The sequence below is a fragment of the Microtus oregoni genome, unplaced genomic scaffold (genome assembly GCF_018167655.1).
Source record: "Microtus oregoni isolate MIOR12 unplaced genomic scaffold, Mior012 000000F_ref0000247, whole genome shotgun sequence".
Taxonomy (NCBI): Eukaryota; Metazoa; Chordata; class Mammalia; order Rodentia; family Cricetidae; genus Microtus; species Microtus oregoni.
In genome coordinates this window covers 17989213-18009924 of record NW_024543059.1, presented here as the reverse complement: position 1 = coordinate 18009924, position 20712 = coordinate 17989213, and the positions used below count along the sequence as shown (strand labels likewise).

General features: G+C 38.7%; 1 protein-coding gene across 1 annotated transcript in view; it reads left to right on the top strand.

The window, feature by feature from the left end:
* The window catches only part of Agbl1 (AGBL carboxypeptidase 1), a 720481-nt gene extending 702364 nt beyond the window's left edge, over positions 1 to 18117 (top strand). The window contains exon 23 of the mRNA XM_041650016.1: positions 17898 to 18117. Within this exon, the coding sequence (XP_041505950.1) occupies positions 17898 to 18117 (220 nt within the window). The remainder of the gene's footprint in view (positions 1 to 17897) is intronic.
* The last annotated feature ends 2595 nt before the right edge of the window (positions 18118 to 20712 follow it).

The window sequence follows — 20712 nt, the reverse complement described above, 5'->3', positions numbered from 1 at the left end:
AGCCCAAATTCCATCTAAAGCTTAGCCCTCCTCTTGCACTCAGGAGAGAGGATGGCAGCAGGTAGCCATGTATGCAAGACAGAATTTCCTGGGTCTGAGACGCGTTGAGATGGCTTCAAGTTCAGTGTAAGTGTTTTTCAGGCAGAACATGGAGTGTTCAATTGATCACGCTCACTTCTCTTCAATTTGTTTGCTTTCTCTTTCCTTAACACACACCCCTGGTGTAAGGCTCTTCTGAAACAAAAGGTTCACTTGTATTGGTATTTCCATCTCCAGAGCTATTATTCACAAGGATGTTAAGAACCACTGTGACACAAAACTGTTTGGGCATAAGGGTACATCAAAAGAAATTTACAGAGGAGTTAAGAAATAAGCATTTTTTTTAAATCTTTGGAGGTAGAGTTATGGTAGTCCAGATTAGCCTTGAACTCACTAAGTAGCTAAGTATGACCTTGAACTCTTGATCATTCTGTTTCTGCTTTCGAGGTGAGGAATTTTAGCCATCCTTTACCAAACCCAGTTAAGCAATTTATTTTTTTATTTTTATTTTTTTAATATTTATTTATTTATTTATTATGTATACAATGTTTTTTCTGCGTGTATCCTGCAGGCCAGAAGAGGGCACCAGACCTCATTACAGATGGTAGTGAGCCACAATGTGGTTGCTGGGAATTGAACTCAGGACCTTTGGAAGAGCAGGCAATGCTCTTAACTGCTGAGCCATCTCTCCAGCCCCCAGTTGATCAATTTATAAGAAAAAAAAATGCAAGACAGGGCTTAGATTCATTGGCTGGGAGCAATAGATGGTGTTTACTTGTGGTGCAAAATAAAATATTATTCAATATCAATATAAATTGCTAAATAACATTAAATAATTACATAAATTACTAAATAATATATATATATTAAATAACTATTAAGTGGCACTTAGGGGATCTGCCAATAAAATTATGAGTCAGTGAATAAATGGACACATTATCTTTTCAATTTTTCAAGAATTAGAACCCAAGTCTAGTTATTAAACTTTTGTAATTTGTTTTCTTTACACTACTAAAGTGCTCCTGATCTTTTGTACTGCACACTTGACCCTCAAATGTTGCACAGATTATATACCATGACCAAGTTTATTTCTTTGTGGTTTTAAAGGCATGGTGAAAGGAAAATCCTTCTAATATGGAACTGGAACAGTGAGGCCACTTAGGGCAGAGGGATAGGCTTCAAATTAAACACAAGTCTCCATGTTTTCAGCCAATGTATACTTCTACCCACAGGCTCTGATTTCTCCTCAGATGAGAGCAGGCTCGCCTGTACGTTTTATAGGGATAATGATTTTTGCAGGACTGTGGCTCAGCAGGACACATCCACCGCTTGGAGTTCCATGTCTTCTCTTCACTGCTCTAAGAAACGTCTCAAGCAGTGACAGGTCTCAGATGCATCATTGGATGAAGTAACATTTTAACAAGGGCCCACAGTTTTCAATAGAATAAATCTAAAACGTTTCACAAGAAACACACTTTGAGAACTGTAAAAATCAGGCATGGGAATGGTTGTCTTTTGCTCATGGAAGCTGTAGCTGTAAGAATGACATCATCATTTTTCATTTCTGAAGTGTCAAACTGGCTTTCAAAGGTCAACCTGATCGTGCTTTAAACACCTACAGGGGCATGGACTTTGGGTATCTCCCCGTAGTAGTTAATATCTCTTGGCTCATTGTGTATAGAGCACAGACATTCATGGACACTAAATCTATCCTAACCCAAGTTTAAAGCAAACAACCAAGCAAATGGATATGACCTGGCTCAGTGGAATTCATCAAGTTATATTAGTTAAGTAAGTCATTTAGATATTCAAGGCTCAAACTTCAGGGTATTGCATGACATCCAAACATCTTCTCTCGATAGTCTTTTCAGGGAAGAGCACACCAACTGCTTAGCCAAACCAAATGCTCAGCCCTAAAATCATGAATAAAGATAACATTATTCAAACTGGGAAGATTATATTTAGGAATATTATATATATATGTGTGTGTGTGTGTGTGTGTGTGTGTGTGTGTGTGTGTGTATGTGTGTGTGTGCAACATAGCAACAAAAAAGAGGCCATGAATTTAAAAGAAATTGAGGAGCAGTATGTAGGTGGGATGGGAACGGATGAAGGGAGAAATGATATAATTTCAAAAATAAAAGAAAAATCAAAAAATATTTCTCCCATATAGTTACTATATATTGGGCTATTGACCACCATCTACAGTTCTCCAGTCCCTCAAATATCTTTTCCTTCCGTCCATTGGACTCCACCATTTTGAAGAGAAAAAAAAGCCCACGCTAAAAAACCCGTTGAGCTAGTCTCCTTGAACATCTTGCGAGCCAGCTCTCTTTCCTCCTGTCCTACTATCATGCTGTTCTCATTAACTCACCCTCTTCTGCTCCTCTTCTTTCTTCTATTTTGATGAATGATCTGAATCACACTTCCTGAGACATTCTTGGGGCTATTTGTGCAGTAAGAAGGATGACAATTGTTTTTGTGACCTTCTATGGGAGACTGGCAGGTTTTTTGCGAGCCTTTCAGTCACATGACAAAAGTCCCTGGCTTCTGTTTGGCCCTAGTAAAAGTCTCATCATTGTTCTTCCTCCAGAGAGGTAAGCTATACGCATAAATATGTATTGATTGAATCACAGGCTATAGGAGCACTTGGCCTTATGTGATTATGATACATCTAAACCTCTACGGTCTTTCTTCATTCTAGTTTAAGAACAGCGGCATCTGCTCTCTGACTGGTGTGCTTATATTTTAAGTGAATGAGAATGAATGCAAGCAGCATAGTAGGTAACTAGCGATTCCTGCTCCTCATCCTTCCCTGGAAGTGCCTGGAGCTGCACTGGAAGTACCTCATTAGTTTAGTTAACTTAAAAAACCAAGGAAATAATACAGTATGCCCTTTCCCAGGAAAGTGTTGAATCCGTGGCAGACTTGGTGATGGTGTGAAGAAACTGATAAACACAAAGCCCCGGGCAACCATGCTAATTGTTCTGGGTGATGATGGTAACATGCTCACGGTTGGGGGCTGTTGAATAAGCTGCTGGTGCCTCTTGGAGGAGATGCAGCATCCACAGAGCTCTGATCTGAAGAAAGCAGAGGAAGAAGAGAGAATAGTACAGCGCAGGCAAGCTGTCCAAAACCTCCCCTGACCCCAGAGCTCAGGCCCTGGGGGACATCAGAACTGTCCTTTGCTGTCCTACACAGACTGAGGGGCAGCCAGAGTTGCATCTCATTAGCAAGAAGAAATGGGGAGCAGTTCAGCCTTCTCAGAGGGGAGATAGGTGACAGCCAGCCAGGGAGAGCATGCTGAATAAATACAAGTGTGTGGAATTTTAAAAGTCTTCCCCTCTTGCCTCTCTGTAGGTGGCTGCCTCTCAAGGTCTGGCAGGCACCCAAGTGCTGAGCGTTACCTCGGCATTTGAAGATAAAACGAGTGCAAAAGGAATCAGCAAGGCTGCGTTTTATGCGGCATCAACATGAAGGAATGCCACGGGCTGGGTTTTGCTCACCCTGTTAGCATGCAGAATGATTTCGAACTATAGAAAGCTGCCTTTCCCCATCCAGGAAAAACAAACAGAACAAAAAAAGCAGAACTAATTAAGATCGTCATATCTCAATAAATATGTAAATGAAAAATGCAAACAGAAATTCTATTTATCACATCATAAAGTTGCAAATTGCTGTACAGGTTGGTTTGGAAGAATGGAAAGGAATTGAGCGTTTTAATGGCTTTGCTTGGAGACTGTGTGATCCATAGGGTGCCTCCATAGGGTGATGTTTAAGCAGGAAGATGAGGTACTGGCCAGGTACCAGTTGATTTTTTTCAGTTGTAATAGAGAGGAAAGGGGAGGAAGTGCAGTAACCGTCTTACTTACCTTTGCCTTGCTCTGATAATATGCTCTAATGGAAGCAACCTCCCAGAGAGGTTTATTATGGCTTATAGTTCTAGAGAATTATAGTCTATCCTTGCAGGGAAGACTTGGGAACGGGAAGGAAATGCTGTGGTGTTGAATGTTGGCTGGTCACATTGCTTCCACACTCAGGAATCAAAGGGTAAACATGGAATGGAGCATGGCTGTTTAAATTTCAGAGCCCATTCCAGGAAATCACTTCTTATAGTGGAACTCCACCTCCTAATGCAGTAGTTCTCAACCTGTGGATCATGGACCCTTTGGAAAGGGGTTGCCTATCAGATATCCTGCTTATCAAATATTTACATTACTATTTGTAAGAGTAAGACAATCATAGTTACGAATTAGCAACGGAATAATTTCATGGTTGGGGGTCACCACATGAGGACCTGTCTTAGTGAGTCGCAGCATTAGGAAGGTTGACAACCACTGTTCTAAAGTTTCATGGCCTTGCCAAACAGCAACATCAACTGGAGGCCAAGTGTTCAAAGGCATGACTGAATGGGGGGTGGTTGTTTCACATTCAAACTTCAGGAGTAAATAACTGAGTTCTTGTGCTGTGACATTTGCTTCTGGTTTTTCAATTTATGGAGGAAAATAAGAGCGCCATTTTATACGTTAATCCAACGAGGCTCACAGAAGGCCGATTTTTATTCTAGACATTGTGCTTAGAGCTAAAATTCAAACCCTGTGTTGAGTGACTGATTCCAAGTTTCTATGTTGTTTTTAATTTATACTTTTCTCATGTGTCACAAGACTCCTTAGGATCACCCAAAGTAACTTTTGGGTGTGTGCCTAGAAGACATCAAAACAACCGTGTCTTGAAAGAGAAGACTTAAAAAACTATTCAGAGATGTCTCTAGGTGGTTTCCACTTCCAGGTATTAAAATACACTCTCTTGAACGGAACTACAGTTAGATTTCTGTATCATATTATTTCCTTTTATTTATTCTCAATTATATTTAATTCTTTCCTGTTGAATTTATCATCTTTGAAAGGGGAAAGAGAAAGGATACCAGATAATAGCTGGCACCCAAATATTGCTGAAGATACTGTAACCCTGGCTTACTGCACATATTTTGAGCTAAGGGAGTAAAGTTGAAATCTCTAGAGATATAGTGTCACCCCTGTTATGCCGGTGCCTTTGTTTTAGAAACTGTTCTCTGCTTTTTAGCCTTGTAGAATGTCGCCTTTAGAAGTCTCTGAGCATCAGGACTGTGTTTTGGTTCTTGTATGCAAGACTAACATCAGGGTGAGACTATATGTAAGGATGAGGGATTATTAGGAATGAGCAAATAGTTAATGAGGAAGGAATAGCCTGGTACCAATTAAGTACTTCTCACTGCCCTGTCTCTGCACAAAAGAACAGTGAAATTAGCATCCTTTCAAATAACAAAATGAATGCTTAGAATTACTTATTACCACTGCCAGTCATCAGACCGAAGATACGTGACTTCCAAAGATCAGTTAAAGGAAATACTTGAGCATGTGGGTGGGAGGGAGAGTCTTGCAGGAAGAGAGGAGAGGAGAGTTCTCAGAAAGGTTTCAAAACAAGATGACTTGAAAGCTTTGCTTTTTTCAAGAGAAGATCCAGGAATGTCAAAGATGTTTGTATTGTGTTTTGGTAGATTTTGGTGATTTTGTTTATAGGAAATGAAAAGAGAGGGTGGGGTAGAATCTGGATAGATACTGCTACTCTGCCAACTTTCTGGGAAATAACTGCTGGCTACAGTCTGTCTTTAATAGTCCTTTCCTTTCCATTTCTCTGCGTTTCCCTTCCTTCCCTTTCCACTTCTCTTTATTTCCTTTCTTGTTGTCTCGACATTTCTCTTTTTATCTCCAGTAGTATATTTATTAAAATTTTTCTGATTCTATCTTTCAATTTCTGAAATATGAGTTTGATTACTTCTGATGTTCTGGACATTCTCAAGCTCTTCCATATGCCTACCTGCATCTCCCTAGTAAAAACAAAACAAACACACAAGCTTCTGCATTTGGGGGTGTTGCCTGTTTGACAAATTTATTGGATAAACCAAGTTGATTTCACAAAGTAATTAAGTTTAGCATTACATTATAATCAAGGCACATTCCCCAATTTGGAAGACATATCTTTATGTTTTCATGCTCATATCTTTTCTGCTGTCACTGGGCATGCACTTCCCATGTGTACCATTTCCAGATCCAGCCGTGCTGTCTGACATGAAGAAGGCTCAGAGTTGCGTGGGTGAGTGGATGGATAAATACAGAGGACTTCACTTTGCTCTGAATCGGGCTGTTTGTGTATCTGACAGCCAATGTGTCCCTTTGATCAGCAATTTTATGTCTTTCTGTAGTTAAATTTTTTATTTGTCTTTGAACTTTGTGTTTTACCATTGATAACTTTTACTATCGTATCTAATACTTTCCAAACACATATTTAAATTCTATTTTTATTTACTTCACTTGCTCTTTTTTCTTTCTTCTTTGATATTATTTTTAAACCAATTATTATTAGTTCTTTGGAAAATAATAATAATAATAATTCCCTCCCCTGGATCCTCCCTGACCTATTCCCCTTCCCTATCTACACAACTTTCTGTCCTCTTTATTTGTTTGTTTGCTTTTAGCCCATCAAGGGACGTTTATGCTGGCTGTATACTCTTGGATATGATATCTAACTTGAGTATGGTAGGCCTACCAGAGGCAATCTTAGCTTCCATCTTGCAGCAGCTGTCACTCACCATTCGTTCCTCAGCAGGCTAGTAAAGTGATGAACAACACTGAAGGTTTTTGAGAAATGTCATACAGAAGCCTACTACAGTAGAAGCCTCCTACATTTTACACATACACATATAGAAAATAAGCTAAAATGGAATCAGCCTGTTACAGGATAATGAAGCTTCTTAGATGCCACAGTCTGGCTACTAAAAAGCCCAGGGTCTGAAGTGGGTCATCTTTCCTTTGGTTGCTTTTATCCCTTCTTATCTTTTATCGCCTTTTTTTTTCATTTGATTTATTCCATAGCATTTAATGTAAATTTTCCAACTCTGACTTCCTTGTCAACTGACATTTTTTTTTCTTGCAATTTTTGTCGTAGTTCTTGTTGCTTCAGATACGACTGTGTCTCCCATAGCTTTTAACCACTTTCAGCTTCCTTCTTTGATGTGATTCTTCTCATCTTTTATCAGCAGTTAGACTCGGAGTGAATTGTGAACAGATTATATGAAGGTAGGAACAGAATACCAAGAATAAGGACTTGCCTAGAATGTTAAGGGTCCAGAATAGATTACATTTTTGTTTCTTGAGACTTAGTATTTCTTCCTGCTTTGAACTTCTGACAGGAGTTACCTTCAAATCTTTATATTTTAGGTTGACAGTGAATAGACAATAGTTATGCGTACTTATGGAAGACACCAGGTCTTGATTTTCCATTTTGGACTCTTCTTCACATGAAGACATTTGGAATTATTTGTTTTGGGTTTCAAAAATCTCCTCACTTTACGTCTCTTTTATCTTGTCACATATGTTGATTCAGTGGTAAATTGCAGATTTTTAAGTATGCTTGCTATTTCTTCCAGTCCCTGCATCCTTGAAAAGTAACTTAGAATTCCTATTTAAAAATCCTTTTGCTTGATCACAATTGTATGCTACTGTGGTGGTTTGAACAGGAATGGCCCCTAATGGTTCATGTATTTGCGTGCTTAGGGAGTGTGGCATTAGGAGGTATGGCTTTGTTCAAGTATGTTGGCCTTGTGGGGTAAGTATCACCTTGTTGGGTGAGGTATGCCACTAGGGATAGGCTTTGGGGTTTCAAATGCTCAAGCCAGGCCCAATATATCTCTCTTTCTGCTGCCTGTAGATATGGTTAGAGAAGCTCCTTCTCCAGCACCATGTCTGCCTGCAGCCACCATGCTTCCCACCATGACAATAATGGACTAAACCTCCAAACTGTAAGCCAGCCACCGTTAAATGTTTTCCTTTGTGAGTGTTGCTGTGCTCATGTTATCTCTTCATGACAATGGAGCATTGTTTAAGACAGCTGCTTTCTCTCATAGTAGCTTAGCATGCTGGATAACTAGGGAAGTGTGCAGCCGTCATTTCTTATTATCCACATTTTATACAGTTTAATACTTCATGGTTTTGAAACTAAGGTACTTTCCTAGCATTTGTTAATGTCATTGAAACAATTCATTTACAGTCCTTTTATCAGTTTTGGAGTTTCTATAAGGAAATTGAAGACATCCATGATTCTCCACTAGTTGAAACCAGACGGTTTTGCTCCACATTCTTCCTGTATTGGTGTATGAAGCAGAGCTCTCTGCACCAGACTTTCATGTATGGCCTCCTAGGACTATGCCAATCTCACAAATTCTTATGGTTGTATAAATAGTAATTTCAGAGTAACTTTTGTTCAAAAGTTCACTGTTTTTATACACACAATGAGATTTCTTACTTTCTGTCAGTTTACATACTTCCTAATTTTTTTTTTTTTTGGTTTTTCGAGACAGGGTTTCTTATACTTCCTAATTTTATGACTAAATCTGTTATATATAGTAACTGTGTTACTATCTTTTACAATCTTTTCTTTTTAAATTAATGTTTAAACTTGTTAATGCTCAAATATCAAAACTACACACACACACTCATTTGTGTATGTAGACATCTAAATGAGCTTTATTGTTCTAAAATGTCCTTTTATTTGCTTTAAAAAAGCATGATCCTGGCATTCATAATAATAGTTATGATTCTTTTCCTACATTATATATTCTGTGTTTTGAATTATTAAATTTATTTATTTTGTGTGTGAGGAATGTACATGTGGATATCAAAAGGCAATGTGGTTGAGTCAGTTCTCTTCTTGCTGCTGGTCCCAAGGAGCTGTTAGGGGTTGTTAAACTTGGCAGCAGGAATTTCTACCTGCTAAACTGTCCTATCAGCCCCAAATACATGGCTGTTATTTGACAAATTTTACCACATTAAACAGGGGGGAAATTGCTAGTTTTGCTTTGATTTTTGATGTTGAATTTAATTTGATTGCTGTGCTGCTTTACAACTATTGAATTACATATGGCGGTGGCCATCAGTGTTTTGATTGCGCTAAATGTCCAGTTTAATTGTAAGAAATTGACAGCTTCACTGATTTGTTCTTCATCATGACTGATGAGTTCCTTTATTATTTGGGGGATAGGCTTCTTATCCCTAGGTATTTTTCTTCTCTAGCAAAGTATTATTTAAGCAAGACTTTCTTTTCCCGTTCTCCCTTTGTTTCACACAAAGATCCTCCTGAAAGAATGCTTCTGCTTGTCACAGCCATACTTAGAAGCTTTCTCACCTTTTAGCACTTGAGGCAGCAGAGTGCTGCTTGGATGGAGCGCATTTGGCAGCATCGGATGCTAGTCTTTGGCTGTTGGTTGTTTCTGAGGGTAGAATAGTCAGTAATGTTGTAGGCAGCTAAGGAGTAGAGACCAGCACACTTCAGAGCAAAGAGAATGGAGAATCCCAAGGTGAAGAGTGACCTTGTGCAGAGGCTGAAAGAGGAGCACTCTGTAAATGGCTTTCTCTGGCCGCATTTACCTATAGGCCAGTGTCAGTAAGAACAGGACACAGAAATAAACAAAACAGACCTGCAGATTTTTTTTTTATTGAAAAAAAAAATTCCGCCGCCTCCCATTTCCCTCCCCCTCCTCCCACTCCTCTCCCCCTCCCCCCACTCCTCTCCCCCTCCCTCTCCAGTCTGAAGAGCAGTCAGGGTTCCCTGCCCTGTGGAAAGTCCAAAGTCCTCCCCCCTCCATCCTGGTCTAGGAAGGTGAACATCCAAACTGGCTAGGCTCCCACAAAGCCAGAACATGAAGTAGGATCAAAACCCAGTGCCATTGTCCTTGGCTTCTCAGCAGCCCTCATTGTCCGCCATATTCAGAGAGTCCGGTTTTATCCCATGCTTTTTCAGTCACAGTCCAGCTGGCCTGGGTGAGCTCCCAATAGATCAGCTCCACTGTCTCCGTGAATGGGTACACCCCTTGTGGTCCTGACTTCATTGCTCATGTTCTCCCTCCTTCTGCTCCTCATTGGGACATTGGGAGCTCAGTCCGGTGCTCCAGTGTGGATCTCTGTCTCTATCTCCATCCATCGCCAGATGAAGGTTCTATGGTGATATGCAAGATATTCATCAGTATGGCTATAGGATAGGGTCATTTCAGGTTCCCTATCCTCAGCTGCCTCAGGAAACTAACTGGGGATATCGCTCTGGGCACCTGGGAGCCCCTCTAGGTCCATGTCTATTGCCAACCCTAAGATGGCTCCCTTAATTAAGATATGTGCTTCCGTGCTCCCCTATCCAACCTTCCTTTATCCCAATCATCCCGTTTCCCCAAGTTCCCCCCCCATCCTCTCCTTCTCACTTTTCTCTCCCCATCTCCCCATACCCCCCTCCTACCCCATCCTCAAGATCCCAATTTTTTGCCCAGCAATCTTGTCTACTTCCCATAACCAGGAGGATAGCTATATGTTTTTCTTTGGGTTCACCTTCATATTTTGCTTTTTTAGGATATCAAATTATAGACTCACTGACCTTTATTTATGGCTAGAAACCAATTATGAGTGAGTACATCCCATGTTCATCTTTTTGGGTCTGGGTTACCTCACTCAGGATAGTGTTTTCTATTTCCATCCATTGGCATGCAAAATTCGACAAGTCATTGTTTTTTACCGCTGAGTAGTACTCTAATGTATATATATTCTCTCCATACCTCTTCAGACCTGCAGATTTTATAGTAGAGTCCAATATTCATAGGGTCAGAGAGAGAGATAGGAAGGAATGGCATGAGTGGATTAGGTTGCTAATCACTGTGTGTGTTGAATTTTATAGGTTAAATTAGATGTCTGCTGATATGATTGAGAAGAAAGATGAAAAGGACATATAGGGTAGAAGGTACAATAATACCTACAGGCAGAAAAAAGGGTCTTTCCTGTTAGAGTATGGAAAAAATTAATTATGCATCACAATGTAATAAGATTCATGATGCATGTTAATTATGGCGGAATTTGGCGTTTAGAGGCGAAGTTGGAAACTGATGTAATTATTGCCTGCACTAAGAAAGCATGGAAATACAAAAGGTTTTTTGGTTTGGTATTGTTTCAGTTGTTGTCTGCCCTTCCCTGGTGATTTAGAAACATTATATAACACTTTAATATACAGTGACTTACCAAAAATCTTACCACACCACTTTATGATAAATAAAACTGGCCCTGGCCCTGCTGCATTCAGTCAAAATCTGTGTAAAGGTACATTATATTGCATAGGTACTAAGCATATTTAGTCTTTTCTCTTGTCATTATTCCTTGTAAAGCATACTGCAACAACAATTTACAAGATATTAACAATAATAAGTAATCATGAGATGATTTAATGAATATGAAGAGATATGCATGGGTCATATGCAAATCCCCTGCTTTTTTTTACTCAAGATAATTGAAAATATAGATATTTAGTATTTTCAGGAAATGCCAGTTACAAGGAGAAAGCTTGTAATGTTTTTTTTTTTTTTTTACCTTAAATATCAGGAAACTGACCTGAAAATTTACAGGTGGGTTTTTTGAGGATCTCAGTACCTTACATAGTTCTTTGGAGGGTCAAGTCCATTGTGAATTATTCCATCCCTAGACTGGTAGTCCTGTGTTCTATAAGAAAGTAGACTGAGCAAGCCAGTAAGCAGTACCCATCCATTGTCTCTGCATCTGTTCTGACCTCCAGGTAACTGTCCTATTGAGTTCTTGTCCTGGATTCCTTAATGATGGAATACAGTGTGGGAATTTAAGTCAAATAAATCTTTTCCTCCCCAACTTGCTTTTTAGTCATGGTGGTTTGTTGTAGGAATAAAAACCCTAACCAAGGCAGATAGAGACACGAATTCTTTAAAAAGAAAGAAAGAAGGAAGAATGGAAGGAAGGAAGGAAGGAAGGAAAGAGAGAAAGAAAGGAAGAAAGAGAGAAAGAAAGAAAAGGAGAGAGGGAGGGAGGAAAGACTCCCTATACCAGTTACAAAGATCACACAAAGATTTGTAGTTATGGGAAATTAAATAACAATAATGCTCAATAAAATTCTCAAAAATAACTAGTGTGAATATAAGTACTTAACTTGATTAACTGTACAATAGTGCACATCTTCTTTTATATAAAAAAGTACTTCTAGTGTTTTAGAAAACTGGCAAACCATTTTCAAGAATGTCTACACATTTTGACCAGCAATATATTAGAAGTCTGACTGATATCCTCTTTGCTATTTTGTATTATGGCTATTTTTAGCTTTCAGTCATAATTTTCATTTTATCATAGTCTTCCCCTAATGACTGCTGTTGATGAATATCTTATGCCATACATATATCTTTTCATGTCATCTACATATTTCATAAATACATTTTTATAATTCATTTGGAGAGTGCCTTGCAAATTCTAAATGTAACTTCCTTATCAGATGTGTACTTTGAAAATATTTTCTCACACTAAGTAGATTGTGTTATTTCATCTTCCTGACAAGCTCTTGCAGAATAAAATTTTGTTTTTTGATGAAGTCCAATTTGTCTGTTTTTCTCCTCTTACAGATCATGTTTTGTGTAATTTCCAAGGATTCTTTGTCTAGGCCAGTCTCACTTACTTTTGCCTAGATATTTATATTCGGAAAGCTTTGTATTTTACATTTGAACCTAATCTCCATTCTGAATTAAATTTGTATAAAATATAAGATTTATGAAAATTTTTATGTTTTGTTAAGAAACATACAGTTGCTTCAAAAAAGGCAATATTCTTTTATTCACTAATTTTCATTTTTGTAAAATTGCAATCAATGGCTTTATTTGTGTGCATCTACATCTGGGCTCTCTGCTGTCTTCTGTTCTTGGCGTCTGCCACTCTTCCAATATTGTACTGTCTTGAGCACAGCCACTATGTGTACCTGGAAATGAAATGATAAATCTGGAGTTATAGGTCAATAAGTAGAGTATCTGCCAAAAACACACACCACTCCAAATCTGCTCCCTCACACCGCATATACCAGGTATGATGGTTACAATCCAAGCTTGTAATTACATACCTGTGATCCCAGTACCCTGGGGGATGGGGTGGGACCAGGAAGGAAGATCTGGAGTTCTGGTCACCGTGCCAACATAATGAGTCCAATGCCACCCTTATATATGACTTCTTATTTCAAAACATTGGTAGAAAAAAAATGGTTGAGTGAGTATTCCCATTTTGGTCTTATTTTCAAAATCATCTTAGCTATTTCTCGTTCATTTCCTTTATGTATAAACTTTGGAATGATCTTCATTTTCAGTCTTTACTATGTTGAGTTCCTAAATCTTTTTCTGTTTGTTCACTTTTGTGAACATCTTTCTTTTCTGTGATCTGCTTCTTAAACCTTTTGTATGGCATGTAACTCTGGCATGAGTCTGCTACATGTTTTATTAGATTAATATCCACTGCTTCATTTTTAATCAATTATTATGAATTATAACAGTTTGTTACTGTTTGGAAATTCAGTTGATATTTACATGTCTTCAATTTTTCTTGCCTAATAATTGTAGGAAGTTTGGAGACTTTGATTATCTTTTACACATTCCCAAAAGGACAATATTTTTGTATTTATCTGTGCATACACTTTTCATTTTCTCTTACATTGATGGCTAAGACTTCCTGTTGAATAGCAATGATAAAATTCCCTTTTCATTCTTCCTAATCTTGACAAAGAATCAACTTTAACCACTGTGCTCAGTCTTACCTGATTTTACAGGTACTCTTTGTTAACATAAGGGACTATTGGTATTTTTAAGTGTGTTTTTTATCATTAATGAATATAGGACTTTGTCAATTCTTTTCTGAATACATGTATATGATTATGTAATTCTTACACACTATGCTGTTAATATAGTGGATTACATTTATTGATTTTTAAATATGGAACCAGGATTGACTCTCAAGATTTAACTTAATATGGTCAGATTTATAATTATCCTATGTAATAGTGAATCCTACTTGCTATTTTAAGAATATTGCTATTTTAAGAATAACATATTTTTATTTATGAGGAATAGAGGTTTGCAACTGTCTTTTTGTTTACAATGTCTAGTTTGGGTATCAGTGTAATACTAGATTTATAAAATGAATAGAAAATATTCCCTCTTATTTTGTAGACAGATTTATAGAGAACTGTTTTTTTTTTACGTTTCTCTATTGAAAATATCTGAGCCTACCATTTCTTTATTAAGAAATTTTGAATTATGACTCTAGTTTTCTGAATAGTTCCAGGGACAGTCAGATGATCCATATTACATAAGAAACCGTGGTTGTTTTAATTTTCATTGTTTGAAGGACTGGTCCATATCATTTCTTGGGTGCTAACTTCACATATGTAAAGATCTTGCTATTTTTATTGTTTTTTTTAATATCTTCTTATCACTTAGATGATCTTGGTTTATTTCTGATACTTTCTTCTTTAACAATTTTATATTACAACAATATTATATATATTTACAAATGGCCATCTGTATTTCATTGTTTTTGTATTTTCAGTTTGCTTGAACCTTCCATTAACCCTTGCTCTTATTTTAGTTTTTTCTTCTACTTGCTCTTCATCTCTTTATCTTTTTCTTTTTTACTATCCATTATACTTTTGACATTGAACTTTCTGTTGTGGTTGCTATGTGGGTTTTCTTATTTTCACTTTCTAACCCAGACGTACCTAGAACTCTTGGCATTCTTCCTACCTCAGTCTCCCAAGTACTGGGATTAAGAGAATGAGATATTAAATGTGCTGGATTTAAGCATTCACTGCTCTATTTTTTCTTTTGATACCAATTGATAATATGTGTCCAACCAATTTTTATTTATGTTCATTTTACATGCTTTTAAATATAGTATTTTCTTGCCCTTGAGACATCTCCTTTGACCTTGTTTAGCCATCTAATTGTTAATGAAGAGTGTTCAGCTGTGATCGCCTGTCTTTGAAGTCTACATCATGACATTATAAACTATGTATAGATGTAAAATGGTTACTCTAGTCAAATAAGTCATGCACATTTTTTATTTTTTTAGTGTGTGTGTGTGTGTGTGTGTGTGTATGTACACATATGAGTGTGTATGTGCATTTGCATGACAGGGGGCACCAAGAGTGGGCTTCTTTAAGAAAGTTCACCCCACCATTTAATTTTATCAGCTTTAGTCTTCAGGATGTACATTTGCTTTGTAGGTGTATTTTTCCTTCAATAACTGCTACTTTGCACTGTTTATCTTGTATCTAGCATTCTACAGGGAACTGTATTTTACATAATTAATAATCAGTGTTATATTAATTGTGTCATGAGTATCTATAAAACTTTAGAAGCCAGAGTTTTGTAAAAAGCAATTAAGAAAATAGCTATTTAGAATTATTTGTAATAAGGACTTTTCAAACTATCCCTCACATACATTCAGCAACTTTTTGCCTCTGCTGTATTCTTTTGTATATTTTAGATATTCTGTAGAGTAAAGTAGATATGAATTTGGTAGGGCACGAGCTATCTTTTAATTTCAATTAAATTGCAGAAAGCTCTGGTTCCAAACAAATTTAGTAACTATCTGAGATTGCCATTTAGAGGGGAATTTTTCAGTAAGGGAAAACGTTATCCAAGGGGTCTCTTAGCAGCAGTTATGATGAATGTGTTAATAGAAATGTCTCATTTTCTTGGATGTTGAGAGCATGAAAGATTATAAATATAAGGAGTTGATTGTATGAGTAAAATATTGGAGAGGCATCAAGTCTGATGTATGTATCTCAACAGGATCAATTTATCAACTCTACTGTAGTAGGAAGCTCTGAGTTTGTGATTGACTGGAGCTGTCTCTTCCTGGAGGACAAAGCCTTTGTAGAGTAAACTGACCATGTTTACTCCTAGAAACTGAACCCCATTTGAAAGCCCCCCCATTATCCCTCTGATATTCGTGTTCCATTAAGGAGCAATGGAGAGCTGCAGTAAGGTCCTAAATTTGGAAATGGGGCACATTTTAGAGAGATTACAAGCAGCATGCATTTGTTTGCAATAACCATTGCAGTAACCTGGGTGGGAAGCAGCATATTTAAATGCATAATTTTCTTCTGTATTATGCTTTGGTGACTTCTGCATATCCACATCAGAGAAGTGGAGTTAAATTTTGACTGACATTATTTCACAGGGCATGCTGTTAGACAGCATCTTTGTGTTTCTTCACTAGAATTCACCTCAACTCCTGTGATCTCTTTTTGAGGGTTTTCTCCAAAGTCCAGTAGCCAGGTTTGAAATCAGGCTCTTGATGCTTTATGGCACTGCCACCACAGTACCTAGGGTGGCAGCCGAAGAGTTTCAGACACTCAAGATTCTCAATGAACAGAAACTAGCTTAGAGCCAGGTAGCTTTTCCTTTCCTTTATTCAGTGGCTTTAATACAGACAACCCAGTCTTTAAAATATAATGGCCACTTAATGCAACGGGACTGTGCAAACAAGGCTTGTATTTCTTTCCCCGTTTCTCCATTTGCTTCTTACCAGACCTTCAGTTCAGGCAACAGAGCCTGTGGAGAGAACTGGGGAGCTCAGATCAGCCAGTAAACAATTAAGAACCTGGCCTGATTCATTTCCTAAGCTAACGTGAAACCACGCTGATTACCCACTTCCATTGTTTATGGAGAGGCAGGTGGATGAACAGCGCTGCCTGATTTATGAAGTGCTTGCCTTCTATAAATTACGGAGTAGAAACCCAGCATGCTGCTAATCCTAATTGGTTAAGTCCTAAGTAGGGAGTGATTAGAAAGTCTTCAGGTAGCTCATGCAAATGAGGGCGATATATAGCTGCTTGGGAGGAAATTCCCTCAGTTCACAGTACGCAGTAAAGTCTTGGGTCCATTGCGGCTGCTCCCTCTTGTCTCTTGCTGCTTAGCCCCTGGTGATCACCCAGTTGTTGATAAATTAGAAAAAGGGGGTTAATCATGCAGAAGTATCAGCATAGGGGAAACAGGATGCTGTTTCCTTGCTTGTTCATTTATTAATTTCTGTCTGGATTAATTTCTGTTTCCAATAAACCATTCATCATGATGAAGGTGAGCTATGTGAGTCCCACAGTGTGATTTGGTAGAAGGAGTACTGTTAAGTCTTGGAGTTCTTTGTCCTTTGATTCTATTTGGGTGGGGACAGAATGGCATCTCATACATTCAGTGACATCCTTCTGGATGTGACCACATGAAGCTTACCCTGTCTTGAAAGTTCTACATATATCAGACTATCTACATCATCTGGATGAAAATGTGCAGACAGTTCAGCAAAGTGCAGTTTTAGTTTAAAGAGGAAGAAAGAAATCCTAAAGACTTTTAATGGTATCCTGATTACTCTCGAGGGAGGAATTATAGAGGGAGAGGTGCGACTGAAAAACTTAACGTAGGAATGAGACTTGAACTCATAGCAGCTGGGGCTCTCTGCACATAACCTGTAAAGATGAAGCCAGCTAAAATTCCAGTGTGGGTGGGAACTCATGTGCCCCAACCCTTGTTGAGGAACTACTGGAATTGATGGTGGCTGGAGGAGGAAGAGTCAGAATTTTTATGAGTGTGGTCTCTCTTAGACTTCCCATGGTTCAGTGGAGAGCCCCACATCCATGCACAGACAGGCAACACAGGTTGATCTTATTGGATTATTTAAAAAAGGAGAATATGAAGAGTTGGAAAGAGTGTAGTAGGGAGTCTGCGAGAAGTTGAAGACGTTAGTGAGAAACTCTCAAAGACTAAATTACAACAATACTCAGAAAGGAGGATTGGCTACCCGCTTCTTCCATACTGTAACTTCCTTTTTTTTCTGGCTAACTTATCTTTTCCTTCCTCCTCCACTCTCCGCCACCCTGTGCCTATTTCCCTTTTCCTATGTGCTTTTCCTTCCTCTCCTCCCTCATTCTTCTCTTTGCTTGGAGGAGATGAACTACAGGTGCAGCAGCAGCAGCACCACCAACAGCAGATCTTCTGAGGTTGATGATGAACCATCCTGCCAGGAAGAAATCGACTACAGTGCAGACAGCAGCTCAGACCCAGAGCACAGCTTCGCTGAGCTGGACCGGCAGATCCAGGAGTGTGCCTTTAACAAGGATGAAGAAGAGGAAAAAGAGGAAGGGACAGGGTGGAGAAGAAGATCTGTTCCCCAGTCCTAAGGTTGAGCACCAGCTCTGTGTCTCCAGCCACTGGACTAATGGCCATCACATGGCTTCTTTACTATTACATATAAATATATAGTACTTAAGCCAATAGAAAAGCTAGTTTGTGTGGGCTTAGCCATCCTTTTTGTTGTTGCTGTTCTAGCTTTACTAGAAATAGAATCTGGATATATCACAGATTTTATATATACAGCATGCTATAATTTCACTTATAATTGGACGTGGGTGATGGTTTCAGGATTGCCATGGATCCTTTTTAGACTGATTTCAGCTCTCCACCAGACCCGGGCCTGACACAGTAGGAGACTATAACCAGAGAAGAGGGCTTCCTTTCTGGGTTCTCAGGAAGAGTTCTAAACAATTCATTTATCCCAAATAGGAATAGTTTCTCAATACTATACCATTTGAGTTTGCAGCACAGACATGAATCCTACTTAGACCCTGAAAGGCTTGGCAGTTCCTCAGGTCCTGGGTGACAAAAAGCATTGGAGACCTCCTCACAGCAAGTATCGCCTTTGATGTTCTCTAACAATGTACATTTTACAGAGGTTGGAAAGGCCAGAAACTGGACACCGCAGTAAGCAACGTGATCACTGCTCTTCACGGATTTTACATTTGTACCTCTTAAGCTGCTTAAACATAATAGATAAAGAAGATGTGCTGGCAAATCCATACATTATGGAGTCAGACAGATGTGCTTCATATTTTACATCTGGCAGTGGCTTGTTCTGAAAGCTTAAGCAAGTGATTACCTCTCCCCAAACTTCAGGCTTTCTCATATGCGCCATGGGAATGGACATATCTATATCACAAAATTATGGTAAAGATGAAATGAGATCATATATGAAAGTGTGCAACTTGGCACCTGCTCCATGCTGACACTAGCTCACAGCACATTTTTCACCCAGAACAGAGAATTCTATGTAAGTATTTGCAAAGTTATGAGCAAACAATCTCTGGGGTCTGGGGTCACATGATTGTAATGTATAGTTTCCTGGAAGAGATCTGCAAAGGAAACCACAGACGAGAAGAGCGGAGGAGTTGGGGAGGCTTAGCATAGAGGTACATGGCAGAGGGACTTTCAGCACACAGAGGAAAATAGCTTTGAGACTGAGCTGTGTTGTAAAGAAGGGGGCCACTTGTTGGTTCCTGGCCGCTATATTAATTAAATCACTGTTTCGATCATTAGCTCTAGCTTCTTATTGGCTAACTCTTACATATTAATTTAACCCATTTCTATTAATATGTATTTCACCACATGGCTGTGGCTTACTGGCTAAAGTTCCAGCATCTGTCTCCTGCAGGGGCTTCATGGCATCTTTCTGACACGGCCTCCTTTCTCCAAGCATTCATTTTAGTTTTCCCCCTCCTAGTTCTGTTCTTTTGCCCTATCACAGGCTAAGACAGTTTCTTTATTCATTAACCAATAAAAGCAACACATAGACAGAAAGACCTCCCACACCAGAGCTGTGAGATGAACAGGGCCCTTGAGAGAAAGCCCTAGAAACCCTGGGATGCAGATAAGAAAGGAAGAGAAGATGGTATGACATTTGCCACACGCGTGCCATTCATATTTTGTTAGGATTGGATTTGACTATGGAAAAGGAAAATGACAAAATAGTGGAAGATTTCATAGCTGCTTTCCTTCCCTATGGAATTCTATGTGTGAAGATTACTTGGAGCCACTGCTGTAGATACTTGATATCAGAGACCCAGAGTCTGCTGTTTCTTCAGATGTCTAACTCTGGGGCGTGGAGCTTCACCTCTTAGTCTAGAATGGCTACCGAAGCGTCAGCCTTTGCATCTGCATCCCACATGTCAGCCAGAACAACAACAAAATAGAATGTGCTGACTACCCTTCAAAAATTTACACATAGCATTTCTGCTTAATTTCAGCCAGAGAGCACACAGGTGACTAGGAAGGATTGTCTATCTGAGACAATTCCTGACATTTGAATTTTTGTTTGTTTGTTTGCTTTTCAAGACAGGGTTTCTCTGTGTAACAGTTCTTGCTGTCCTGAAACTCTCTTTGTAGACTAGGCTGGCCTTTAAGAGATCCACCTACCTCTGCCTCTCAAGTACTGGGATTAAAGGCATGTACCACCAGTGCCTGACTGACATTTGAATTTTTAATTCAAAAGAAACAGACAATACTGCATATATGATGTTAACCGCCAAAGATGCATTTTATAATCTGTTCAGCAACTCTGGGTAGTTTTGGAATCATTTAAATAATAACAGAGAAAACTAAGAGAAAGCCACAGGGCAAGATTCTGCCACAACTTAATGCTAACATGTAGAAGATAGGCATGCCCATTGCAATTTAAAGAATTCACAACATTGGTAGTCTTTCTCTTCTACACTTTTATTTCAAATTCATGCTACATCTCAGGAAAGCCATCCTTTCAATGAAGAAGTGCAATGTTCTGTAATATGTACATGAAGTTTATGGAAGGAAAACCCAGGAAGACCATTCAAATTCCAGGCTCACAGCATCTGTTACCATCTCTTATATACATTCTTGTATTCATCTTCCTACCTTCCACTCTCAAAGAGGAGATCAAAGAAATTGATCCTGAATTTCCATTGGCT